General features: G+C 44.2%; 1 protein-coding gene across 1 annotated transcript in view; it reads right to left on the bottom strand.

Moving 5' to 3' along the window:
• NISCH (nischarin) overlaps positions 1 to 27963 on the bottom strand; it is a 41549-nt gene that overhangs the window by 5584 nt on the left and 8002 nt on the right. The window contains exons 2-19 of the mRNA XM_054167229.1: positions 27636 to 27719; positions 26415 to 26597; positions 22028 to 22076; positions 20298 to 20461; positions 18656 to 18751; positions 17596 to 17691; positions 16179 to 16331; positions 14549 to 14617; positions 13080 to 13265; positions 12746 to 12874; positions 12170 to 12283; positions 11190 to 11298; positions 7742 to 7863; positions 6866 to 6921; positions 4570 to 5886; positions 3990 to 4164; positions 1168 to 1321; positions 331 to 459 (exon numbers count right to left, since the gene is read on the bottom strand). Coding sequence (XP_054023204.1) covers positions 331 to 459; positions 1168 to 1321; positions 3990 to 4164; positions 4570 to 5886; positions 6866 to 6921; positions 7742 to 7863; positions 11190 to 11298; positions 12170 to 12283; positions 12746 to 12874; positions 13080 to 13265; positions 14549 to 14617; positions 16179 to 16331; positions 17596 to 17691; positions 18656 to 18751; positions 20298 to 20461; positions 22028 to 22076; positions 26415 to 26597; positions 27636 to 27719 — 3385 coding nt within the window. The remainder of the gene's footprint in view (positions 1 to 330; positions 460 to 1167; positions 1322 to 3989; positions 4165 to 4569; positions 5887 to 6865; positions 6922 to 7741; positions 7864 to 11189; positions 11299 to 12169; positions 12284 to 12745; positions 12875 to 13079; positions 13266 to 14548; positions 14618 to 16178; positions 16332 to 17595; positions 17692 to 18655; positions 18752 to 20297; positions 20462 to 22027; positions 22077 to 26414; positions 26598 to 27635; positions 27720 to 27963) is intronic.

Below are 27963 nucleotides of genomic sequence, written 5' to 3'. Positions count from 1 at the left end.
GCAGGGAGTTGTAGACAGCAATAAGGTCTCCCCTGAGCCTCCCCTTCTCCAGGCTAAACAACCCCAGCTCCCTCAGCCTCTCCTCATAGGGCTGTGCTCCAGGTCTCTCCCCAGCTTTGTTGCCCTTCTCTGGACACATTCAAGAGTCTCGATGTCCTTCTTAAATTGAGGAGCCCTGAACTGGACACAGGACTCAAGGTGTGGCCTAACCAGTGCTGAGTATGCAACAATATACTCTGCCCTTTCACTACCACAGACAGGAGTCCATCTGAGAGAAGCCTAAACAGACAACACAGAACTGTAAAGACTTGCAGCACAAGAAGCACTCACCAGCAATTCTGAAGTATTGGTCAAACAGGCCAACATTTACTGACTGCAGGTCATTCAGTTTTAGCACAAAGCAGCAAGAGAGGTGGAAGGAGCTGTTGTCACAATCCCAGTTTTCTGTGGTCCAGAATTCTGTTGGAAAAGCATATGTGACAAAACACTTAAAATTAACCAGGTTGGAAGAGACCTTTGAGATACAGCACCATCTAATCAACTAAACCATGGCTCCAAGCATCCCATCCAGTCTCTTCCTAAACACCTCCAGTGATGGGGACTCCACCGCCTCCCTGGGCAGCACATTCCAATGACAAATTACTCTTTCTGTGAAGAACTTCTTCCTAACATCCAGCCTAAACCTCCCCTGGAGGTTGAAGGAAAGCAACAGGAAAGAACTGAGGAGTGTGGCTAATACCTTCCCTAGCAAATATAACCAAATCTCCTTGCAAGCAGTTACCTGAAGTAACTGCCACATCAGATTTAAAACAGCAGATGGATGGATGAACTGCTTGTAAACTGAATGCACATCATGGGTTTCATCACCATTTGGGTTATGAATGATCTTTTAGCTGCCCAGGTGAGGACAGGGACTATGAAATGACATCTGGGAAAAGCATGGGTACAAGAGCACATGGAAGGGTGTCTGAGAAGGAGCCACAACTCAGCCTGGTTTTGAACATAAAATCCTCACTCCAGCACTTTGCACACAGCAAACTGCTACTTCCTTTCAACTAGAAGGTCCAAGTAGCAGCATTGACTAAAAGTGGTACTTAAACTGAAGACAACCATGCAGAGAGGGAGTAAGTTGGTAACCTCATTAAAGGGCCAAAATAGCTGTCTTACCTGACTGGTGCTCATCAGCATGAATGAAAGAATCATCCAACAGAAAGTAAATAGCTTTTGTTGAGAGAAGCACACAAGCCATCACTTCAACATTAGGAGTCTTGTAAAATAGGACTGAAGACCACATGAGATGTCTCAGCTCTTCATTTTCTACCTAAGGTGTAAATTGCATTTCATAAATCATTGGCACACTTCCATGTTTCAGAGAGCTTCATCATCTTAGAGGCAATTTCAGACTAGTAGAAGAATTTAAAAATCTGAAGCATATGAACATGTTACAGGCAGAGCAGTTTGCTCAGAGCTGCCAAAGGCAGCAGCTGCAAGGTGAACAACAGCAGCAGCCCACTGAAAATGTCTGGCATTCCCCTAAGAAAATAGTTTCTGTTGTGCTCCAATTATTCCTTGTTTTCTGCCCAAATCTAGAAAAAAAGAAAAACATCCAGTGCCCAGGGAAGGCTTTCCAGAGCAGACACTACAGATAATGTCACACAACAGATGAGCAGTGCCTCCCAAGCACCAACAAGTCTGTTGAGCTTTCAGATGCTGCTTCAGAAGAGCACAGCTTGTCACTACAACTGCTGTTGCAACTAGGCATCTTCCCAGCTTCCAGCCTGAGAGCTTACTGTGAAACCTCCAGTGAGTCCCCTGCTTTACCAGCTTGTCTTGGTGTAGAAAGACAGCACAGCCTACACTTAAATTAAGGTTTGGAAGTGAGGTAAGAGAATAAAGAAAACCAACCCCAACTCTATTTCTCAGTGAGCTTTTCATTACAATACTGTACTCAGACCACGACAATTTACTAACCAAAAAGCCACATTATGTATTTAAGGTTAAGATTTGCACTTTGAAATTCAATGTCCCTTTCACAAGCTATCAACCTGTTTTCAGAAATGCAGTTAGAATAGAATAGAATTAACCAGGTTGGAAGAGACCTTTGAGATCATCAAGTCCAACCTATCATCCAACACCACCTAATCAACTAAATCATGCAACCAAGCACCCCATCCAGCCTCTTCCTAAACACCTCCAATGATGGGGACTCCACCACCTCCCTGGGCAGCACATTCCAATGGCCACTCTCTCTTTCTATGAAGAACTTCTTCCTAACATCCAGCCCAAACCTCCCCTGGTGCAGCTTGAGACTGTGTCCTCTTGTTCTGGTGCTGGCTGCCTGGGAGAAGAGACCAACCCCCACCTGGCTACAACCTCCCTTCAGGGAGTTGGAGAGAGCAAGAAGGTCTCCCCTGAGCCTCCAGGCTAAGCAACCCCAGCTCCCTCAGCCTCTCCTCATAGCACTGTGCTCCAAACCCCTCCTCAGCTTTGTTGCCCTTCTCTGGACACGCTCCAGCAAGTCAACCTCATTCCTAAACTGAGGGACCCAGAACTGGACACAGGACTCAAGGTGTGGCCTGACCAGTGCTGAGTACAGGGGCAGAAGGACTTCCCTGCTCCTGCTGGCCACACTGTTCCTGTAATAGGCCAGGATGCCATTGGCCTTCTTGGCTACCTGGGCACACTGCTGGCTCATGTTCAGGCTACTATCAACCAGCACCCCCAGGTCCCTTTCTGCCTGGCTGCTCTCCAGCCACTCTGACCCCAGCCTGTAGCACTGCATGGGATTGTTGTGGCCAAAGTGCAGCACCTGGCATTTGGACTTGTTGAATGCCATCGTGTTGGACTCTGCCCATCTGTCCAGCCTGTCGAGGTCCCTCTGCAGAGCCTCTCTACCCTCCAGCAGATCAACTCCTGCCCCCAGCTTGGTGTCATCTGCAAATTTACTGATGATGGACTCAATGTCCTCGTCCAGATCATCAATGAAGATGTTAAAGAGGATGGGGCCCAGCACTGATCCTTGGGGGACACCACTAGTGCCTGGCTGCCAGCTGGATGTGGCACCATTCACCACCACTCTCTGGGCTCAGCCCTCCAGCCAGTTCCTAACCCAGCACAGAGTGTTGCTGTCCAAGCCCAGGGCTGACAGCTTGGCCAGGAGTTTGCTGTGAGGGACAGCGTCAAAGGCCTTGCTGAAGTCCAGGTAAACTACATCCACAGCCTGCCCCACATCCACCAGGCAGGTCACCTGCTCATGGATCAGGTTGGTCAAGCAGGACCTGCCCCTTCCTGAATGCATGCTGTCTGGGCCTGATCCCTTGGCCATCCTGCAAGTGCTGTGTGATTGCACTCAAGATGACCTGTTCCATAATCTTGCCTGGCACTGAGGTCAGGCTGACAGGTCTGCAATTCCCTGGCTTGTCCAACCAGCCCTTCTTGTGGATGAGCACCATGTTGGCCAGCTTCCAGTCTTCTGGAACCTCTCCAGTGAGCCAGGACTGCTGAAAACTGATGGAGAGTGGCTTGGCCAGCTCATCTGCCAGCTCTCTCAACACCCTAGGATGGATCCCAGTTAATCTGCTTCTCTTTCTGGAGTACCTACAGCCATGCACATGAGATGTATTCATGCACCTACATACTGCACAAAGGAGTCAGGACACTTAGATACCATCACAAAGTAATTCCAATATAGTTATTTTCTTTCCTTTTGCCACTTCAAAGAAAAAGGAGGAAGGTTATTTGAGTTATCACATCTTCAAGATATACCCTAAGGTAATCTCCCTTATCTGGAGGCACAATATGCCTGGCGGGATCCCCAAGCGCCGTGCCAGGGAACACAAAATGGAGCAGTGAAAGCAGTGCTTGGCCACAACACCTCCAGGTTTCTCAGAGCCCAGCTCAAGATTGAACAGGGAAATCATTTTTAAAATACTATCCTGTACTGAAAGGCCACCAGGCATCTTTCTATCCACCTGGACTAGGCACACTACCTCAGCAATGCTGCCATGGAAAAACTCAACTAGGGCATTTCCTTTCAGCCCAGCCACATACTGCAGAGACACAGACACATGAAGGTGAAGAGGAATCTGGTTATCCTCTGTTATCTTCTGCAGAAGAAATTCAGAAGGATACAATGACGACAGCGTCAGATGAGGCTTGCAAAAGCTAAAAGAGAGACAGAGAACACACAGTCAAAGTTCAAGGAAATGCACAGCTCCTCCCCTACAAGAATACTTTGTACTTCATTCAGGAATGGGCAACTTCTAGTCTTAAGGTTACTTTTAGCGATCCAGCTTGAGCAGAGCTGTCAATCTGCCAGGAACTCAGCCTGCAAGCACATGAAATAGGAAGTCTCCCTCCATAAGAAAATACACTTTATGCAGCAACCATAAAACAGGCAAGGTAGACCAGTACAGTTCAGGATAACCACTGACAGTGTAGACCAGAAGGACAAAAAAGCACTTCATCAATAGTACAGGCCAAAAGCAATGACAATGACAACTGCACACACACTTGCTAGGCCACAGTAACCCCAGCACTCTGCAACAGACTTTTCAGAGGGACTGTTACCTTGATGACTGACCATGCCTGCTTGTCTCCACAATGTGATTTCTTACAGCATCTGATTTGCTTGAAGCTCTGAAAACAATAATAGTCTTAACGTCCTGCAGGAGTGTCCTTAAGAGGCTGTAGATTCTTAGGAAGTGGAATTTCTCATGAGGTAGAACAAACACTGCTGTAACACATCTGTACCCAACCAGTAGCTCCAACACATGTCCATCCAGAAAGGAACCTTTCTGCTGGGGGGAGCTGTGAGTCGGATGCAACACGAGCGATGCCAGCGGAATCCTCCTCAGCTTAAACACGCTTCTCAACTCCTCTGTGCCCACCCAGCTTCCTGGCACTAAACTGAAATCCACCTTCACTACAAACAAATGCTGGGCTGTTAGAAATATCCAACAGGGACAGACCACACAGGCATCCTGGTCAGAAGATTTATACACCGAAGAATAAAGTGCAGAACACACGACGTTTTTTGAGCAGTCTTTGTTATTGCCAGCTGACTGTGGCTGACACAAGGTCTTCTGAACATTGGTTTTATTCCCATGGACAAGGTATGTTGGGAAGTAACCCTTTATTTCAACATCTTCTGCTGAAATGCAATTCCACTCCATAAGCTTACAGAGAAACTCCTGGAGTTTTGCTTTTCCACAGTAGAGTGTGGAGCTTGGTAACACTGATGTGTAGTGTTGAGAGCAACATGTGTGTAAACAGGAATAAAAGTCTTGAAGATTCTGGGAGTCTGAAATAATAAACAAACAGCTGTCACTGGTTTTCAGCTTCACTGTTAAACAGATTTCTGGTAGGAGAAAGCCAAATTCTGTTAGATCAGTGTATGGAAAACACAGTATTAATTTCAAGGCAGAAGGGAGATGCTGGCAATTTCCTCTCAGTTCCTGCTGAGGAATCTCAAAAACAGCAAGCATATCATTGGTCATAACCACACAGGAAGCAAACTGCCTGAGTCCTTTATGAATGTGGATAGAAAAACTCCAGAGCATTTTGACTATGTCAACACTCTCCATTGCTATGTGGTCAGATGACCAAGCATCAGAAGTAGTGCTGAACTCAAAAGTCTGCTCTCCCTCGTGAAGTCCCATCTCAAAATATCCATCTTCCTTGTCTGTGGCTCTGGAATCATCTGGAGGGCTTCCTTTGCTCTCTGTAAAGGAGGCGGCTGACCTCTGCACAGTCTGCACAATCGAGGCAGAGAGGTGCTGAATAAACTCTTGGTTTGTGGCAGTGTATGACATACAATTGGAAGGCAAGATGATGGTGTTCCAGAGGTCAGGCACCACAGAGTGTTCTTCCTCTGAGCGATCCAAGCTTCAAAAAAGACAAAGCCACAGTAAGGACATGCTTGAGCTCAAAACCAGTCAGAGTGACCTACAAGTTACGGTGCTGCTTCTCAGAATGTTGAGGCTTACTCTTGTTAATAGGGTTAAGTCAGAACAGTCATTGTACTGCATGCAGCCATCCATTTTAAAGGCTGATAGCACGGAATTCCATGGAGAGTAAGAACTGAAAGGTTAAACTCATCCTTTATTTCCCATCCCCAGTGTAAATATCCTTACTAGTTAAAGCACTTTACAATACTGCTATTGCTGACTCTGGAACTGTCAACTGCATTCCACAGTTCTAAGGCTGAAAACAACTCAGTTCTGGGCCCCTCAGTTTAGGAAGGAGGTTGACTTGCTGGAACGAGTCCAGAGAAGAGCAACAAAGTTGGTGAGGAGAGGCTGAGGGAGCTGGGGTTGCTTAGCCTGGAGGAGACTCAGGGGTGACCTTATTACTCTCTACAACTACCTGAAGGGAGGTTGTAGACAGACGGATGTTGGTCTTTTCTCCCAGGCAAGCAGTACCAGAACAAGAGGACACAGTCTCAGGCTGTGCCAGGGGAGGTTCAGGCTAGATGTTAGGAAAAAGTTCTATACAGAAAGAGTGATTGCACATTGGAATGGGCTGCCTGGGGAGGTGGTGGAGTCACCATCATTGGAGGTTTTCAGGAGGAGACTTGATGGGGTGCTTGGTGCTGTGGGTTAGTTGTTGGGGTGGTGTTGGATTGGTTGATGAGTTGGATGCAATGATCTTGAAGGTCTCTTCCAACCTGGTTTATTCTCTGTATTCTAACTTTACACCATGGAATTGATTTTAGTTTGAAAACAAGTAAGACAAGCACCACCCAAACTGGGCAGCATACAACCAAAGACTTCTGCCTTAAGGGCAGGATTTAAAGATGCAGCATCCACTGTTAATACACAAAAGCAGATGAGGATTTAAATCAGAGCTTAGCTAGCTAGCTTACCATCTATGAGGACCACTTCCATGTTCTTTGCATGAATCCAATAGAGAGGCAGGAGGCTAAGGAGAAGAAAACATCAGGAAGATATCAACTATTTACAGCTGTCAGGCTTCAGCATACACAAGATCCAAGTTAATGCTGGCTCCCACTTTTTAAAGATAGTCAACTCACTGCAGAGTCCTGACTGCTGTACTCATCAGCTGTTTAGGTTGGGCATTTGGTTAAGACAGCAAAAGAATGAACTCTGCTGCTGGCTTGGGAACAGATACAACCTGTGACCCACACACTGCAGCACACCATATTTTTACTGAAGTGAGGTAAAAAGGTGAAGGAACTTGACAAAGACCAACTACATTGGTAGCAATGGGAAAGAGTGCTCTGCATCTTGCTGCCTCATTCCTTGAAGCCATGCACACAAGGAGCGTTCCCAAAGCAACAAATGAAATCACAATTCAGAAGTCATCAAACAGCAGGAGTTTGAAACAGACAAATTAAAGGCCATTACATACTGACAGGGATAAGAGTTTTCTACTCTACTACCAAGGGAACTGCCTTCCAAAACCTGACACTGTAGTAGGTAAGACAGAAGTCTTACATTCAGTATCTAAATGGATATTAAATGATGTGAGACTAATACTGGGTAAACATCTCAAAGTCATGGTGTAGTGACAAAAATTTTCTGCAACTCTGCTAAACCTGGATTATTCATTGAATTAACAAGATGCACCAACCCCTTGACTCAAATTTGTGGCTACCTCCTTTTCTGTTGTAATAGCTCAGAGTATCAAAACCAACTTTGCCATGGATTGTTATGATAAAAGTTCAGTATCAGAAATGATCTTACAAAACCCCCAGAACAAACAGCATGATGACAGTTACTTGATTTTTACATCTGGAGTCTGGTGTTTCAAAGCATCTCTGGGGAACTGTATGGTCTGTAGGAGTCGAACCACTGGACTGCAAAAGACTGCTGGCTAGGACTGTTTCTTCACAAATTATTTCTAGAACAAATACAAACAGCTCTTTAAAATCACTGAAGTAAAACCAAAATGGACATTTAGTATCTGCCAAACAACTAGAATCAAAATTATGTAATCAAGCTCTGAACATAAATCATTGAAGCTAAGGGATATCTTCACATAATGTTCAGGCTGGGAAAAAAAACAGGCAGCTCTTTAGTCTAATTACAGAAATATCTTTGACTGCACTGAAAGTTGCACTGCAGACTCTTAAAGCTTGTTTTCCAAGCTCCAACAATTTAAATCTCACCCATCCAGTGTAAGAATTCTTCATGTGACTTAGTCCTAATCAGTAACTTTCACTACAATGTTGCCAGGCAAGCAAAACCACAGCAAAGTACTCTTCATAAACTCTGTAGTATTCTCTCAAATTTCTGTAGAACACATCTGTGTAAAACCTTCAGCCAGACTCAGAAGGTCTGGTCCCCTCAAATGCCACTCCAGACAATTATCTCACCTTATTCAGAATATTTTTGAAGAATTCAAAGCCAAACCATCAGTAAGACCTTAGGAGTGAATACAAGGCAAAGCTCTTTGGGACATTTAAGTCCAAGTGCCAGGTGCTGCACTTTGGACATGGCAACCCCATGCAGAGCTACAGGCTGGGGTCAGAGTGGCTGGAGAGCTGCCAAACAGAGAGGGACCTGGGGGTGACGATTGACAGCCGCCTAAACATGAGCCAGCAGTGTGCCCAGGTGGCCAAGAGGGCCAATGGCATCCTGGCCTGTATTAGGAATAGTGTGGCCAGCAGGAGCAGGGAGGTCATTGTGCCCCTGTACTCTGCATTGGTTAGGCCACACCTTGAGTACTGTGTCCAGTTCTGGGCCCCTCAGTTTAAGAAGGACATCGAGACACTTGAACGTGTCCAGAGAAGGGCAACGAGGCTGGGGAGAGGCCTTGAGCACAGCCCTGTGAGGAGAGGCTGAGGGAGCTGGGGTTGCTTAGCCTGGAGAAGAGAAGGATCAGGGGTGACCTCATTGCCCTCTACAACTACCTGAAAGGTGGTTGTAGACAGGAAGGGGTTGGTCTCTTCTCCCAGGCAACCAGCACCAGAACAAGGGGACACAGTCTCAAGCTGTGCCAGAGAAGGTTTAGACTCGAGGTGAGGAAAAAGTTCTTCACTGAGCGAGTCGTTCGTCATTGGAATGTGCTGCCCAGGGAGGTGGTGGAGTCGCAGTCCCTGGAGGTGTTCAAGGGGAGATTGGACGTGGCACTTGGTGCCATGGTCTAGTCGTGAGGTCTGTTGGGACAGGTTGGACTTGATGATCCTTGGGGTCTCTTCCAACCTTAGTTATACTGTGAGACTGTGATTTGACGTTTTGCCTGTTTGATATTCACAGCCTCACACTGATGCAACAGAGCAAATCAGCTTTCAGAATTACCACAGAGGCAGCCAGCTCAGGCACAGAAATGTGCAAATAAACCACAGAATTACACACTGTGTGTTTCTAGCTTGACCACAGAAACCTTCTGCATGCATCCTTCTGGAGTGACGGTCAAGTTTAGCAGACTACATCAAACCACCTCACAGAGGAAACACAAGAGGTGTTTATTACTTGAACAAAACACTGTGTTAGCAAGAAGGAAACTGGAATTGACAGGGAAAACAGAAGATGACAGCATTTTTCTGGGGCTTGTTTCCTATATAAATATTTAATCTTTTTCCATAAGTCATTTGTTAGTGACATTTACAGTGAATAATATGTAAGGGAAACAGATGGTGTCTAGCAAAACTGCAAAGGCCAATCCATAGAAATAGCACAGCAGGAAATTAATTCTATTATTCATGATATAAGGTGAAACTCACTACCTAGCATATTTCCACCTTTTAAAAATAAATTTCCCCAAGCCAGTATTTTGAAAACAGCCTGACAGATAAATATGTGACAAGCAGCTTCTATTAATCAAGCTAAGAAATGGCCTGCCCTAGTCCTCATTTTCTCATTTAAAGCCTCCCCCAAGATTCTGGTAAAGGAACCTCAAGAGAAGGACTACAATAAATAAAACCTTGAACCTTTTTCTATAAAACTCCAAAGCACTTCAGAAAGAAAAATTATCCAGATTTTTTTTTCTCCCAAGACTCATTTGCTCCTGAACATTTACTGTAGTAGAAAAAGACTATTGACAAATAGCTGTTGAACAGTCGGGGTGACTGGTGGCACATTTTTACAGCTAGCACTGGATAAAGTGCAGGCACAAAGTGTTTCAATCCTCTAACTTAAACACTCAATACTTTATAAAGCAAGCACTGCTTTCATTCTGAATAAGCTGGCATTTTATCTGCAGATGAAGGGTGATCTAGAAAGGCCACAAAGGCAAATCAAGTACATAAACAGCAACTGAATCTGTACCTAAGTTGCCTGCCCTTTAATCAATTGCTGTCAGAACAATTTCATTGTTCCAGACTGAACTAAGAAGCCTCCACTGATTTTTGCAGATGGCACAGCAATGGACATTATTCAAAGCTTTTCAGGCATGTTTCTCTCCCCATCTACCAATCCACCAACTTACTGGGAAGAGTTAACTGGTCCAACCTGAACTACTCAGAGTATAATCCCCCCTTGTTTAAACTGTTACTAAGTCTTCAACGACTGATACCCTGCTGCACTTTTCAGATTTCAACCAAGCAAAAGCCAAGACCAAGTATCTTCATCTGTTCTGTCATGAATGAATATTCACACAGAGCAGACTCGCAGGCTCCTGCAAAATATGGAAGATAAACCATTCTTCTACATCCCACAGACACTTGAAATAGACAAAAAAGCCATTCTCAGGGAAGCTTAGCAGGTGCTGTAGAGCAAACCAGATGTGCTGAAATCACAGGCTCAGCCAGAACACTAATCCCATAACTGTCTTTTACCAATTTTTATCCTTTTTTTCTGGTTTGACAGAAACAGCTCTTGCAAAAAAAAAAAAGCAGTAATGGAACCTATGCTGCTTGAGCTCACATTTTGCAGACCAAGAATAAGATAGAGAAGCAACTTTAAAGCATGTCTATACACACCATGGTTTTCCATTAAGGCTCCCATCGAAACCACGAGAAGATACATAGGTAGTCCTCTGCAGGATGATGCAGTAAAAAGTCCTGCACCCAAGCTTCCACTACAGTTAACAGCTTGGGAAACAACAGGCTGATTTTGGTGATTCACATACATGAAAATCACACTTTCTAAGGCAATACTACCAGGTCTTTCTGCTTTGTCTCACTAAACCCTACATCCATGCACATAATATTCATGTATATCAATGCAGCTCAGAAAAGCAGAACCAAGAGGCTCAGCCCAGCAGCACGATACATACATGATTACCTTGGCTGGAGCTGACAGGACCAGGCAGAGAGGGAGAAGAAGGACGAACAGTAAGAGAAGAACAGTTTGATTTGGAGCTGGCAGCAGTGAGCCTGGAGTCCTCACTGATCTAATAAAGAAAGTAGGCAGAGATTAAAGAAAACAACTAAACACAGCAGACATTAGATCCTCATCTAAAGTAAGTCTACAAAAGCTTTCTCAGTCTTCATAAAAGGAAAGTTAGTGCCAGCTTTCTTTCCAGAGTGTGTGGTGTCACATCAGCTAAAGTTTCTGTTTTCACACTAAGAATTCTCCTGATAATCAACTTAGAGAAGCTGTTCTAATCACTGGCTAATCACTGTACTGGCAAAAAACAGCAGCAAGTTTCACAAACCACAAGAGAATAACGACTATTTCTACACTGTAGGGACAGAACAGGTTCTGATAAGTTTATGGATTGGTTGATGGGTTGGACGCGATGATCTTGAAGGTCTCTTCCAATCTGGTTTATTCTATGTATTCTATGTAAGACTAACCAACATCACACAGGCAGACATGAGAGGAGGAAAGGAGGTTTCAAGATTCCTGCTTATTTTACAGTGCTAAATACCCACGAGAAGAAAGTTTGGGAAAGTGATTTCAGTACTCTGCAACACAAACAGTAAAATCATACCTCTGTACTGGTAAAAGGTATAAGAGATGGATGGTAAGGTCAGCTGCACTCACAGTGCATCAAGCTATTTTATCTTTTCCTCCCACTTCCTCCCTCCCAGGCCAGCACAAAAATAATGGTCAGGTAACCACTGAAATTAGATTGAAGGCCAAATAGGAAAGAGGCAACATTAAAGCCTCATACCACATTAAAGCAACAAAGAAAGCACAAACACTTCAATGCTAAGGAAGCTTTGCTGAATTCTGCTTCATTCTATTTTGTAGAAGCATTTTTTGTCAGCTGTTTTTGTACACAGCACATTCTACTCCTCTCACAGAGCCAAACTCACCTTTTTATCAGAGCTGCTCAGTTTGTATTTCACCTCCTTTGCTTTTTGAATAGCTTTTAACACTTCCACGGTGTCTAGTTCCTTTTCTGTGGTAACGATGTTATCCAAACAGACCTACAAAAGAAGCATAAAAGCATCTAAAAATATTAATAAAAAAGAGCTGCAGAGCTGCCTTTCTAATGTAATAAAAAAATTAGCTGATCTTAATGCACACTATGTGCATCTTTGCAACCATTACACAAAAACAATTATCCCAGACTTTGCTCTAACATAGGAATTTAACTCTTGAGACACTCAGAAAGCTGTTAACAGCCTCCCAGCACAACTGTGCTTCATCACCCAGTGAAGAGAGGGTAAACCTTCATTTAGATCTAGCAGCACAGTCAAATGACGTTAATATGGTTTCACCCTCTTAAGATCTTTTCCAGTGCACACTGAGAACTCCTCAGGTTTTTCAAACATCTGCACTACTTCTCTTACTATGCTTAAGAAGTTTGGGTTGTTTCCCAACACCCACCCACCCACCCCCATTTTTATTTCTTCCAAATGTCAGCTTCCAATTGCACCATGACTTACCTCTGAAGCCCTGTCCCCAAACTGAGCAAGCACTTTGGTGCGGTAGTCAGGGATGATGCTCAGGGGGTTGCTGGACAGGACCACCTTTTCCAAGCATGGCAGGTTTCCTATATTTTTGACTTCATCAATCTGAAAGGTTTTGAACAAAAGGGTAAACACAGAGTAGCTAATGAAAACAAGCATCCAGGCAAAGCACCTCTTGCTTAAATTACATACTTGCAACCACCAGAAAAAAACCCACTACAGCCACTTCTATTTATCTGCGGTTTCACCCGCGTGAAGAAATTGCCAAAGCGCAATTCAACGTGACACCAGAAGTCAGCAGTTTAGTTACCTGATCTATTTTGTTGTTGCTCAGATCCAAGTTGACCAGTGAGTATAGTTTGTTAAGACCACACAGCCTTTCCAACTGATTTCCTGCTAAATTCAGAGTTTTGATGTTTCCCAGTTTTGTGTGAACCCCTTCTAGCGATGTAAGCTTGTTGTAGGATAAGTCCAGGTGAACAAGGTTGTAGAGATGCTACAAAGCCACAGAAAATCCACGTCATACACCAACTCACAACAACCAACAATAGAAAGTGCAACAGTTTTCATGCTGGCCACTGCCTAGTGTGAAAAACACGACTGGAGTTTTTTCACTACACAGGTTTGAGCTTTGGAGAAATGAAGCTTCCTCAACTGCATTTTGACCAACCCACAGATGCAGCTGGCAGCAAATTAACATAGTTAAGAATTAAACATGATACCAATATTGGCAAAGAACTGAAAATATCCAGAGCAAGTAAGGAATGGAGCATTAAGAGTACTGTATGCTATGGAGGATAACCCATTTGGGTTTATACTAGTCTCCACGAGGAAGATGAGCAACAATATTGGCAAAGAACTGAAAATATCCAGAGCAAGTAAGGAATGGAGCATTAAGAGTACTGTATGCTATGGAGGATAACCCATTTGGGTTTATACTAGTCTCCACGAGGAAGATGAGCAACAATATCACAGTATCACACAGTATCACAGTAACTAAGGTTGGAAGAGACCCCAAGGATCATCAAGTCCAACCTGTTCCAACAGACCTCACAACTAGATCATAGCACCAAGCGCCACGTCCAATCTCCCCTTGAACACCTCCAGGGACGGCGACTCCACCACCTCCCTGGGCAGCACATTCCAATGACGAATGACTCGCTCAGTGAAGAACTTTTTCCTCACCTCGAGTCTAAACCTCCCCTGACACAACTTGAGACTGTGTCCCCTTGTTCTGGTGCTGGTTGCCTGGGAGAAGAGACCAACCCCCACCTGGCTACAACCACCCTTCAGGTAGTTGTAGAGGGCAATGAGGTCGCCTCTGATCCTTCTCTTCTCCAGGCTAAACAATCCCAGCTCCCTCAGCCTCTCCTCATAGGGCTTGTGCTCAAGGCCTCTCACCAGCCTTGTTGCCCTTCTCTGGACACGTTCAAGTGTCTCGATGTCCTTCCTAAACTGAGGGGCCCAGAACTGGACACAGTACTCAAGGTGTGGCCTAACCAATGCAGAGTACAGGGGCACAATGACCTCCCTGCTCCTGCTGGCCACACTATTCCTAATACAGGCCAGGATGCCATTGGCAAAGAACTGAAAATATCCAGAGCAAGTAAGGAATGGAGCATTAAGAGTACTGTATGCTATGGAGGATAACCCATTTGGGTTTATACTAGTCTCCACGAGGAAGATGAGCAACAAAATGCTGAAGCAAGAAAACCTGTGTTCCAAGGTCTCAGGCAGTCTGAGGGGGAAAAAAAAGTCCCCTTCAAAAGCATCACTTACTTGTAAGTTTTCTACCAGAGACACCCCATTGTGACTCAAATCCAGGAATTCAATCTTCGGAATTAATTTCTAGAAAAGGAGGTGGGGAAAAAAAAAAGCTTCTGTCAAATGCCCCCCGGCCGTCCCGCCGCCGGCCCCCCGCACCAACTGCCCCCGCCCCCAACGCCCCCGGGCCGCCCCGCCGCCGGCCCCCGCACCAACTGCCCCCGCCCCCAACGCCCCCGAGCCGCTCCTCCGCCACCCCCGCCCCCAACGCCCCCGAGCCGCTCCTCCGCCGCCGGCCCCCGCCCCCAACGCCCCCGGGCCGCTCCTCCGCCACCCCCGCCCCCAACGCCCCCGAGCCGCTCCTCCGCCGCCGGCCCCCGCCCCCAACGCCCCCGGGCCGCTCCTCCGCCGCCGGCCCCCGCCCCCAACGCCCCCGGGCCGCTCCTCCGCCGCCCCCGCCCCCAACGCCCCCGAGCCGCTCCAACAAGCTGCACTTCCTTCACTATCAGCTGACCAACAATCAAAGGAACATCAGTCTCTTATCTCAGCTGTCAGTACAAATCACCTAGTGCAGCAAGAGCTGAATCTTGCTCACAAGAAACCAAGGTGACTCTAAGGAGCATAGTTAAGTTTCAGTTTGAAATGTGGCTTCTCACTGCAGACAAGTAAGTAGCTCCCAGTGAGGCCCCCTAACTATAGAACAAACTCATTAGCAGGTGATTCAATCTTACCAACCAAGCCTGTGTTACACAAACCTAGCTAAAGATGTTACCAAAACCCAGAGCAAGGGCAGTGATCTGCTTCCATGTTTTGATGGTACCAGCCAAGTACCAGCAGCTCACACACATCTCTCAAATACACACCTTATCCCAGAAAGCCTTTTGGAGAATGTAAACCTTGAATCTGATGCTGAGTTTTGACATCAGTCTATTTGCATCTGCTTTATTTCAGGTGTAATGTCACCGGTAACTTGCCTTGTAGCTAAGGCCTGGACTCAGACCTGAGGAACCCTAAGTTTACCTCACAATAAATCCTGAGCAAGAAAACTGCACTCAGGTCCATGAGCTCTAGCTCAGTTACAGACTATTTCCTACTCCACAAGAGTAGTTTAAGAAAAAATAATGTTCATGTTTGAGCTGTTCTTGTAATGACTGAGAATTTTCCTCCCTTAATTCATTTAGGAAACGTAATTCTAAGGTAGCAGCAAAATATTCCCTGTTCATAGCATTGTTCTGATGTCAAGAAGGCTGTCAGCAAGTCACAGGTTTTTAAACACACAGGAAGTTTCAGCCTTGACAAAACCCCAAAGCTGAGCCCAAGAGGTGTTTTGCTCTTTTTCAACACCCTCCCCCCATTTGTGAGTGGCCTAAAGCCAATGCAAACAGTGAAAACATGTTTCCAAGGCAGTGTTCATAGAAGTGTGGCTGATGGAGCACAGAAAGGCAAACTTTTCTTCGTGAGCTTAAAGAAAATGTGGAAGTAGTAAAGGAAAATGTCTCCCAAGCATTGACTTAGGTAGCTCATTGAAGTGCAACTGAGAATCCTTCAGGAAAAAAGATAAAAGTGGGTGCAAAATGCCTGCGGTGTAACATGCCACAGGAGATCAGGCATCCTTTCCTTCCACAAATGATACAGAAGTTCTTACCACTGAATCATCTATTTGAGAGATGCTATTGTGACTCATATCCAAAGTTGTTAAAGTTCTCCAAGTCGGGATAACTGCTGTCACTGGACAACTTGAAGTTGCACCCTCTGGCTCCCACTGATCAAACTCAGAAGCCTCAGGCACCAGGATTTCCTGTTTCAGACAAGGACACTAAGATACCATGCTTACATCTTCAGTGAAAGCTAAACAGTTTGGAAAACAATCCAAATGACCGTAGGTAAGCACGGAAGGTTTAAGCTTTATAATCACCTAGATTAAAGTTGTAGGTTTTAAGCTGACTTGGTCAAAATTGCTTTAGATAAACAGGGAGTTCCAACACTAGTGACTGATCCAGAGAGGGGAATGTGGAAGAACAGAGGGACTGTGAAAATTATGCTATTGGATATCCCTTACAACAACCCCATGCAGTGCTACAGGCTGGGGTCAGAGTGGCTGGAGAGCAGCCAGGCAGAAAGGGACCTGAGGGGGTACTGGTTGATAGTAGCCTGAACACGAGCCAGCAGTGTGCCCAGGTGGCCAAGGCAGCCAATGGCATCCTGGCCTGTATCAGGAACAGTGTGGCCAGCAGGAGCAGGGAGGTCATTCTGCCCCTGGACTCAGCATTGGTTAGGCCACACCTTGAGTCCTGTGTCCAGTTCTGGGCCCTTCAGTTTAGGAAAAATGTTGAGTTGCTGGAACATGTCCAGAGAAGGGCAACAACGTTGGGGAGGGGTTTGGAGCACAGTGCTATGAGGAGAGGCTGAGGGAGCTGGGGTTGCTTAGCCTGGAGAAGAGGAGGCTCAGGAGAGACCAACCTCCCTACGTGAAGGGAGGTTGTAGCCAGGTGGGGGTTGGTCTCTTCTGCCAGGCAACCAGCACCAGAACAAGAGGACACAGTTTCAAGCTGCACCAGGGGAGGTTTAGGCTGGATGTTAGGAAGAAGCTCTTCATAGAAAGAGTGATTGGCCATTGGAATGGGCTGCCCAGGGAGGTGGAGTCCCTATCACTGGAAGTGTTTAGGAAGAGACTGGATGGGGTGCTTGGTGCCGTGGTTTAGTTGATTAGATAGTGTTGGATGATAGGTTGGACTCAATCTCAAAGGTCTCTTCCAACCTGGTTAATTCTATTCTAAATCAAAGCCTGTAGGACACATGCACTTAGCTGGGCATGAATAACAGCAGCACATTCCAATAAAAGCATCAGGAACGTGTCCTCATGAAGGGTCACACACAAACACTTGCTCCACTTAGAGCTGAGATTCTGAAAGTTTAATAAACTCTTTCAGTTCTATGGTTTCATAAGCAGAAAGTGCAAAAGGCAGTACAAAACAAAGTACACAGACACCCAATGGGTGTTTCCAGAATGTGCATGCTCCTTTCACATCTGCTCTGAACACCCATGAGAAGCAGGCACTCACCTTCATTGACGTCGCCGAAAAGCGAACACTCATTGTGGCCAGAGCATGTTTTGATGAAGTCAGTCCTTTGATAAGCTTTCCCCCACAATGACTGATCTGTTTGAAAAGATAAAAACAATGTTACAAAGAAATGCTACAGCAGACAAACCCGAGACGGGGCAGAGGCCACTGAAAGCTTCAATAGTAAATTCTCTACCAATGTGGAAAGCAGTTACAGCACTCCCTGAACACCTCCTGAGGTTATCAAGTTAGAAACACAAATGCTTGTTAAAACTACAGTAAGAAATTAGAGATACACCCACAGAAATGTCAAATCATAGCATCTGACACAATCACAGAATTGTCAGGGTTGGAAGGGACCTGAAAGATCATCCAGTTCCAACCCCTCTAACATGGGCAGGGACACCTCACACTAGATCAGGCTGCTCAGAGCCACATCCAGCCTGGCCTTAAAAACCTCCTGGGATGGGGCTTTTACCACCTCCCCAGGCAACCTCTTCCAGTGTCTCACCAACCTCATGGTGAAGAACTACTTCCTAACATCCAATCTGAATCTACCCACTTCTAGTTTTGCTCCATTCCCCCTAGTCCTATCACTAACCAACACCCTAAAAAGTCCCTCACCAGCTTTCTTGTAGGCCCCCTTGTAGGTCTCCTCAGTCTTCTCTTCTCCAGACTGAACAACCCCAACTCTCTCAGTCTGTCTCCACAGGACAAGTGAACAAGGCTCCTTCCCACTGACTTTCTAACTGCCCTTAAGTTCAAGGTGAAACTACCCAGGCAGCTCATCAATAGGGCATAGTATTTTACTGTTGCTGTAACCAAGGAGAGAGACATCTCAAGACATGTTTACTGAAATATCCTATGTTCTTTATTCTAAATAAGGAAATTACTAGGAAGGATATTAAGCTAAGACTTTAATAAGTTAATGAGCCAATTACAGACTAAAGTCTCTTTCTGTAGCTCAGTTTGGAACACCAAATCAAAGCACACCATTACTACTCAGAGATATGAAGCAGACCTGGCCTCTAAAACACTCTGAGCAGTAGCTCAGCCATACCTCGATTTGATGAAGCGACTTGAAAATTGAGAGATCAAAAGGCAAGAGATGCTCCTGAATGTTACTGGTTCCAAAAGGTCCCCCTGCTCCAGTCACCTAGTAATCAACATTTAGGAGAGTTACTGCACATAATCCAACTTGTCCTCGTTTCAGATTGCCTTACACAGGCAACAGCATAAATAAGGTAGCCAAAGCCCCAACCAATTTGTCAAGTATGGAACAGCTCATGAAACTTGCAGATTAACTCTTCAGGGGAAAAAAAAATATCCAGCAAACACAAAAAACAAACCACAAGTTAATTGCTCCAGATAAGTGCACTGAGCAGCTTGAATCACTGAACTTGAACTGCCACCTTGTGCCTGTATTTTGCAGCACATGGGACATGCAGAAAAAACCCACAGGCAAGACCAGCCAAGGAGTCATCCTCAGCTGACCAAGCCAGAGCTACATTCACTTAAAACTTCACACAGCATCAGGATCCTTCAAGACAGAACTCTCTTCAGTGCCACTAAATGGATGAAGTTCAAGGCACTGACAAGATGGATTGGAAGAAAACATTAGACATTGGTGGGCATCTAATAAAATCGCATCTCCTGTTTCCATGTGGTCACCAAATCCTGGCCTCAGAGCATGTCAACAGCATAAAAAATACACCAGTGGGTTTGTTTCTCTTTGCTGTTAACAGAATTTTGGGAGAAATCTCAAAGTTTTTGTCTGGTCTTGAAGCTTGCAAGCTCAGAGCACTCAACAAGCACTCAGAAGGGCCAGCAATTATGAAGCTGGATCTTTATCTAAATGATGCACTCCTCAGCCAGAGAATCCTCTGTTCAGAAAATCCCACACAGAGAATGGGAAAGGCTGGTGAAAAGCCACAGGACCAGCCCAGCTGTGATTTCACCTTCACAGCTTCCAAGTCCCCCACATGAAGCTTCCCCCAATCCATTATTTTGTTTCCCCTTGAACACACCACACAGTTAAAAGGAAGCCCTTCACAATAAAAGGGCTAAAAAAGTTTTTAAGCTTTACCAAGCACCATTAAAAAAAAATATTACTCAAAGTCTTTCTAATTCAATTATTTGGTAGGAACAAGAACAACCTGGCTGCAGACAGACATGACCTCTTCAGTGGCTGTTTTACATTTGTTCTGAAATGGTAATTTGTTTAGAAATCTTTGTGGTTGTTTTCTTGGGGGATTTTTGTGTGCTTGGTGTGTTGTTTGGGTTTTTTAACAAAACCCTCCAAAACTTTCAGATAGTCAAAGGTAAGAAGGGGGACAGCATTTTCTGCACATGTATACATATGCACTGGCCTACCCACAGTATCCTGCAAAGACTGCAAGGTTGAAAAGAACAGGTATCTATCTCCCCATTCCTACTAGCACCCACCAAGAGCCTGTGACTGCATTTCCACAGAGAGCACAGTTGAAGGTGACACACTGGAGAGTCAGCCTCTTTGGTAGAGAACTACCTGTGTATTGAAGGTGGGCAGAACAAACACCTGTGTAACATTGACCTCTAAATGCTTGCAGGTTGTTTCCTATCAGTGAAGCTTTTGTGCATTCAAACTGGACTTCAGAAGTATGCTAAGAATCACATCAGCCTGGCAGATACAACCTCTCTATGTTTATGCAAGTATAGCTCACCTTTAAATACTTGAGTCTACAAGTGAAATCCAGAATGTGACCTAGATCTGTCTTGGCATCTCCATTAGCACATGTAGGCTTCCCCTGTAGTAACTGCTGAGTGACAGCATACAGCTGCAAGGGTCTGATGGTGAAGACTTCTCCAGCCATTAGCAGCTGCTCTCCTGAAAGCCAGAAGATGATGATTTCAAACAGTGGTTACACAAGAGGAAACGGTACACAGGAGATCTAATGGTACAGGTTAAATGTTTGTCATTTATTCTCTAAGCTTATGACTGAGGTACCAAAACAATGCCCTTTCTTGTCACTTTAAACCAGAATGTCTGAATTAATATTGTTTTTTAACACCATAATAATCTAGGTGTTCAAATGGGGACTCATAAAAGCCTGAAGCTCCTAAAATTACTAGTGGCAACTTTCCCTCACTCTTAACAGGGCTGGAGTTAAAGTTCATTTACACAATTTAAGCAACTAAACTTTTTCCAATGTATCCCTAAGTTCTATAGTAGTTAGCACTTACTCTATCTAGAAAAAAGCAGTACCTGCCCTCTACAAAATGGACCTGAAATCTTTTGCTACACTGCCTAAAAAATCAGAATTGTAGCAAGTATGCTTTTCCTGGAGATTATGAGGGGTTTTCACCACACTAATACCCATGCAAACTCCCAGAACAGGAAATTCACTACCTGAAAATACTATTTCTACAGTCAAATGCTATTGTCAAAGTAGGAAATGGCATCTGAAATCCTTTCTGAAAGCACCAGGAGAGTTAAGGTGGACTACAGCAGTCAGAACACACATGTGGAATTAATCTCTCCATTTAGAACACCAGTTTGTCTGCATGACTAGTTAGAAAGCATCAGCTTTCATAAGCAGACTTCTCAGAAATGCTCCAAGGAGTGAAATTCCTTTTGACTTTATTGGGGGCAAGTCCAAGAGTCCAGCTGCACATTACTGGAAGGCTACACTAATACAGAACAGTCAAATATTAATGATTCTGGTATCTGTAAAACTGTATGCACTACACAATCAGGAAAGATTTCTCCAGGGGATTCCTTAAAACCTTCCAAAATTTGCTGCATGGATCCTGTGAAATGGCTTCACCTGAAGTTGATTGTGCCAGAATAGTCTGAAATGGCACACTGAAATTTGCCCTGGCAACTGGAATTATACAGCAGCATCTAGCATGTCCTTAAAAGAAACAGCACGGGTTCATCATTGCCATGCCTCCTGCTGTTAACAGACCAGGTGGTACTGTTGCAGTTACATCATTTTCACCTGCCAGCCTCAGAAAAGACCATTCTTTAATTAACTGACCAGAAGGCCTCATTATTCCTGAATCATGGAACAATAATGTTAACGTAAACAAAACTTCCTTACAGGTTCCACTCAGACATACCAAGAGGGAAAGCTTCACAACAGCTTCTGATCACCAGGTACCACAGCCTAGCCTTTAAGGACCCCTGGTAGGAGGCCCTTTCCAAAACTTAAATACAACAATTTCTCCATTTTGTTTCCAAACATAGCTGCACTAATGCTATATCTCCTCCCAAAATGCAACTGGAGTGAAAGCAGTAACACCTGGGGGAAAAAAGCTGAAGAGAAAAAAGAAAGAAAGAAAAAATCTCATGGTTGGATATGTAAGATTCAGATCTGCCAGTGTCTGAAGAGGAACTACCATAGCATATGAATATTTACCATTGCCAGCTCAATTCTTGCAAGAGCCTTACCTTTGTGGAAGAGCTCTTCAGCCAACGCAGCAGTGATGCCATTGATCTCCTGCAAGGAATAAATCATTACTACTGAGTATAATTTACACGCTTATGGTTCCAGTCTTCCATTGTGTAACTCTGCTGCAACATGCCTTTTGCTGTGGCACAGAACTTTTATTTTAAACAAGCCAGCTGTGACTGTGTCATGGATTTCTTTGCAACCTGAACATACTGCTGTTGCAGTGCGATGGTTTAGCCCAACTGCACCAACAAAAAGCACAGCTGAACTCAGCTGGAGAAGCGAATGAAAGCTGTATTTTACAAGCAATAATGAAATGCAATGAATATATACAAAAAGATACAGTATTTACTATATTACACAAGAATTTACAAGTAAAGAAGCAACACAGAAATCCTCCCGAGGAGGATCCCACCTCGGGTTCCCCCAGCCTCTCTCCCTCCCATCTCTCCTTCTAGTTCATTAGAAGAAAAGAGAAAAGGAGAAAAATATTAGGAGAAGTTCAGTTAGCTCAAAGCAGTTAAGAAGTTAGCTGCATATCAGTTTCTGTCCAGAGTCAGCGTGCATGCCAAGAGAAAGACAGAAGCTGGAGTGTGAGAGAAAGGAATGTGAGAGAGATTTGCTATGGTACATCTCACATCTGATCAATGAAACTTGTTTAGAATTAATCTTTGTTTTCCTTTTTACACCCAAATAGAGTAGAACAAAACAGGTTGGAAGAGACCTTCAAGATCATCACGTCCAACCTATCATCCAACACCACCTAATCAACTAAACCATGCAACCAAGTACCCTATCAAGTCTCCTCCTGAACACCTCCAATGATGGTGACCCCACCACCTCCCTGGGCAGCCCGTTCCAATGGGCAATCACTCTCCCTGTGTAGAACTTCCTCCTAACCTTCAGCATAAACATGTTCAGCCCGAGAATTCTGCAGCTATCCTTTCCTTAAAGGCACAGCCCAAACTGTCACAACTGCCTGAAGATGACCTGAAGTTATTTAGTTTCACATGATTCTCATTTCTGAGATGGAAGATGCTGAACTATATTTGAATAATTAGACCCTGCCATATTAGAAAAGACACAGCAACTAGAGCAACTGTTACTAGCCATCATTACCTGATTTGAACAAGAGTGAGGGCTTGAAGAAACTACTCCAAGAATTGTTGTTCAAGTTTTAACTTTGAGACTCACCTATTTCATCAAGCATGCTGTGTTTCCCCAGCATATCACTGACACACAGAAAAGTTTAGATGAACAGGTCTACAGGCAGAAAAGATCTATAAAAAGGTTTCTGGATTGATTCAGAAGCCACTTTCCCCCACCCTCCAACTTCTCTAGTTTGAAGCCATAGAATGGTCTGGGTTGGAAGGGACCTCCAAAGGTCATATAGTTCTACCCCATCTGCAGTAAGCAGGCACATCCTCAACTAGATCAGGTTGCCCAGAGCCCTGTCCAGCCTCACCTAAAATATATCCAGGGATGTGGCCCAAACCACCTCCTTGGGCAACCTGTTCCAGTGTTTCACTACCCTCATGGTGCAGAACTTGTTCCTAATATCCAATCTAAATCTACTCTTCCCTAGTTTGAAGCCACTGCCCCTTGTCCTATCACTACAGGCATCCTATCAGTACAGTCTCATCTCCATACTTCTTGTAAGCCCCCTTCAGGTACTGGAAGGTCATTATTAGGTCTCTCTGGAGCCTTTTCCAGGCTGAACAACCCCAGCTCCCTCAGTCTGCCTTCATAGCAGAGGTATTCCAACCCCCTGATCATTTTTATAGCCCTCCTCTGGACTTGCTCCATCAGGTCCATATCCTTCCTCTGTTCCAGGAAGAAAAATGGAAGGATTTTTCTTTCTTATCTCAAGGTGCATGAAGATCAGTACATGCATTTTATCTGGGCACACTTCTCTCTACAAAAAGCAAATGCTCTGGGGAAGTCTAGAAACAGTCCTTATCATTTCCAACAGTTCTCTCAAAAAACAAACCACACAACTGTGAGAGTGAAGCTTCCCCTAGACACAAGCATCTCATTGAAGGTGTAGCTGGGAAGGACAACCAGATACTATGGATCATCACAAAATGAATATTTGATGAGTTTACTTTGCTGGCAAATCCCCCATGATTCATAACAAGGGAATAAATCCACGGGACATCTGCAGCACATAGCTCATCTCATCTGATGAGGTAAGCATTCCAGAAAAACACATTGTGTATCTCTGACACCCCACTCACAGAGGAGGAACAAAGCCTCCACATCAGTTCTGAGAACAACAAGATAGAAGATGCATTCCAAATGAAATTTAGCAATTCCAGCTCACATTTAAATAAGCCAATTGCATTCATTTGGCACGCACAGACTTGATTGAAAACTATACTCTGCATCCCTTTCATCATGTGGGCCACTGAATACTTCTTTTTTTTACATTTACAATTGAAACATGATTATGACTTGGGCTGTTCAGGGCAAAAAAAAACCAAACCACAAACAACTCTCTTGCTCTGTCCACAAAAGACCTCTGTCTTGGCTCTAACCACTCATATGCAACCAACAGGAGACCATTATTTGCAGGTGTCTCTGAACAGCAGTTTGTGGTTACTCAATTCTCCTCTTGCAGAGGCTATCTGTAAGTTAGCAAATCAAGTTATCAGAGATGAAAAGGTGTAAGTGCACCAAAAAAGCATCCCAGTATCACTGCAGACACCCTGTTCAATGTTGAAGTACCTGGCTTTTCCTTGAGATACACAAAGGCTTTGAAGTGTTTTTAATGTGTTTATGGTAGGTGTTTCTATTCCATTTAGTTCTATTAACCTGAGAAATCAATTTAAATAATCCCTACTGAAAGTACCACATACAAGAACAGACAAAACACAAAAATTGCCTATATAAACCAATGAGGCAGTACCAGGGATTATAATGGCTCAAGCTTGCAGAGGCTGTCTGCTAACAAAGATATTTTAAGACCAAAGTTCTGCAGGAAAGTTATGTTCCAGTAGAATTGCTATGGTAAATATTTAGCTTTTCTGCTGAGTAACTACTTTTTCCTGTAAATATTTAGAAGTACTCTGAAGTTCCAGGCAAAAAGCAATTGAACTTATGCCTCAAGACAGACTCCTTTAAAGCAAAGAAACGCAGATTAAGCACAGCTTCACTCTTAATATCCAAGTGCAGTTTACAAACAGTGAAGCATTCATATCCAAATGATGATTTTATTTAAGTAACAAAGGCTGAGCTTTGTAGCAAGAGGTAAAAAATCCCACAACAAAAAGTCTGAAGAGTAAGGGAAGGACTAGGAAGAACTTCTGCCTGCATAAAAACCTCTGAAGTTACAGTACTGAAACACTAACAAAACAGAGCAGCCAGAGAACACAAAATCATTCAACTGCCTGAGGATTGCTCCTGGACATAGCTGTCCCTAAATTAAATACATTTAAAGGCTCTAACCCAGTTCAGACACAACAAACTAGTGCTGCTCACTCAAATCGGCAGGGCCATAGCACACTCTGAAGTAAGCCTTCTACTGTTTACCTAAGCCAAACTCTAAAGCCTCACCAGGATAATTATGTTCATGAAACATAACTAAAACAGGATTTTCTTTGTTGCTCAAGCTTAATTAACACATCTAATGGACCACTTGTGACTCATTTCTGAAGCCTTTACATGAAACCATGAAGGGACATCTCAGCACATCCCAAAGTAATTACTGTTCCTCCTTTCCATTAAGTTCTCCGGTGCATTTCACTCTAGGAAGTCCATTCTCCCCCTTACAACATGATGCCATATTGCAAAAAGGCCTAATTATACACAAGAGATGAATGAACAAATTGCAGTCTGGACATGAAAGCAAGCCACTGCTTCTTACTTCAAGCACTCTTTACCATAACATTCTGTCTGCTGGCTGCAGTTATACCTCCAGAGGCCACTCCATCACTGTACTTCTCCTGGAGAAGTACCATTTTTCTTCATCTGGGCTCCTGGAGACTGTTCCAGGGTAAACCACAGCTCTAGCCATTAACCACTAAAGGAAGGGGGGGGTTGTGGATCAATTATGTGATATTCCTCAGGGGAGCCAGCACTATCAACTTCAGCCTGAAAACCAATTTAGCTTCAGATTTATTCACAGCTTCCAACTATCCTGCAAGCACTTATTTTTTCCTCTTAAGAGTCCCTACCCACACTACTTACCAGCACTGCTGGAAAAAGCCATGTCAAAAAATCTTTAAAATATGCTTTGTTTGTTACATTGTGTAAAATGCTGGGGGGGGCGGGGGGGGGGGAAGGCAGTTTCATCTATTTTGTGATGATTCCATACAATCCTCTAAGTCAGAGAAGCAGGGAAAAGACACTTGGGCCTCTGTTTCATATGCTAGAAATGTAACTTACGTATAAGTGGAAGTGTAGGAAGTGTGACAAAACTTTTGGAGCAGTGACAGGGAACTTGATGAGCAGAGTTTGCAGGTAGACCTCTAATTCCTTTTGTCTTTTCTCCACCAGGCTTTTGGAATTTTTCCCAATAATCTTCTTAGGAGGCAAGAGATTTTTATCTATTTTCTTTTCCGAAACAAGCTGAAAGAGAAAGACCAGCGTTACTATGAGACTCACCATCTGAACTTGCACAAAAGATGAAACAGAACACATCAAGAGCAAATTGCCTAATGCCTTTGCAAGATGCAAAGATAAAGTGACCTCAGTAAATTTAGATGTTGACCTGAAAGCATGAGTTATTTTCAGGAAGAATGCTATCATAAAAATGATGAGAAGCTGAGTAATTGTTTTCTGAGAGGAACATTCACAGTACCCCAGGACAGAATGCAACCAAGATAGACAGACTAACTGATGTATTTCTAAGAAAGCAGCCCAGTCTGCTGTGGACTTCTATTCATTTTCACTTGCTGTTTTTAATCAGCACTGGTAAGCAACCACCCCAATGCTACTGCCTAAGGACAGTTTTATCACTCCTTCCAGAAGCAAGTCTTTGCTCCAATCCAGCTTTTGGCTACCAGATCAGCTGATCACGAACATCTCTTGGAAAAGCCTTTAATGACTGTCCTTAACTCTGCTCTCCCTTGTACAAGCTTCTGGCCAAGGCTAAAAGTCTCCAGACCAACCTCCACCAGCTGAAGAAGGGAGTCTAACAGGGGCAAGTAATACCAGTCATAGGGAAAGGATGTAGTCTGCATTTCAGATGGTAACTGGCAGATATTAGAATACATAGAATAAACCAGGTTGGAAGAGACCTTCAAGATCATCGTGTCCAACCCATCAACCGACCCAACACCACCCAAACAACTAACCCATGGCACCAAGCACCCCATCAAGTCTTCTCCTGAAAACCTCCAATGATGGTGACTCCACCACTTCCCCAGGCAGCCCATTCCAATGGGCAATCACTCTTTCTGTATAGAACTTTTTCCTAACATCTAGCCAGAACCTCCCCTGGCGCAGCCTGAGACTGTGTCCTCTTGTCCTGGTACTGGCCACCTGGGAGAAGAGACTAACATATTGTTCCTCTTTACTGAGTAAAGAATTTGTATCACATGCAACAACTATACAGATTGCATAACCTTTTATAAGAGATCAAGGCCACAGCTTTAGTATCTTTACCTTTTCATGCAGGTCATGGAAATCACTATAGCGATGTTTGACTGTCCACTGATGATTGCCAACGCTGACCTGAATAATGTATACCTGCAAGGAAGAAATTAAAGTAAGAGAACTGCAAAGCATTTGTCTTTATTAAAGAGAAGCTGACTGTGCTGGTTTAACATAGCACTCCACAGTGACTCTACACTTTTAAAGTAGCAGTTAATTAAAAGCTAATCCAAATTTCTACCATGACTTTACTGATGTAGGATGCCTAATCTCATTCGCAAGGCTGCTCCAAACACAGGCAGATGCCCTGTAAAACAACAGCTTTTATTTTTGCAACCCA

This window comes from Dryobates pubescens, chromosome 1 (genome assembly GCF_014839835.1).
Source record: "Dryobates pubescens isolate bDryPub1 chromosome 1, bDryPub1.pri, whole genome shotgun sequence".
Taxonomy (NCBI): domain Eukaryota; kingdom Metazoa; phylum Chordata; class Aves; order Piciformes; family Picidae; genus Dryobates; species Dryobates pubescens.
This window is presented reverse-complemented; position numbering and strand designations above follow the sequence as displayed.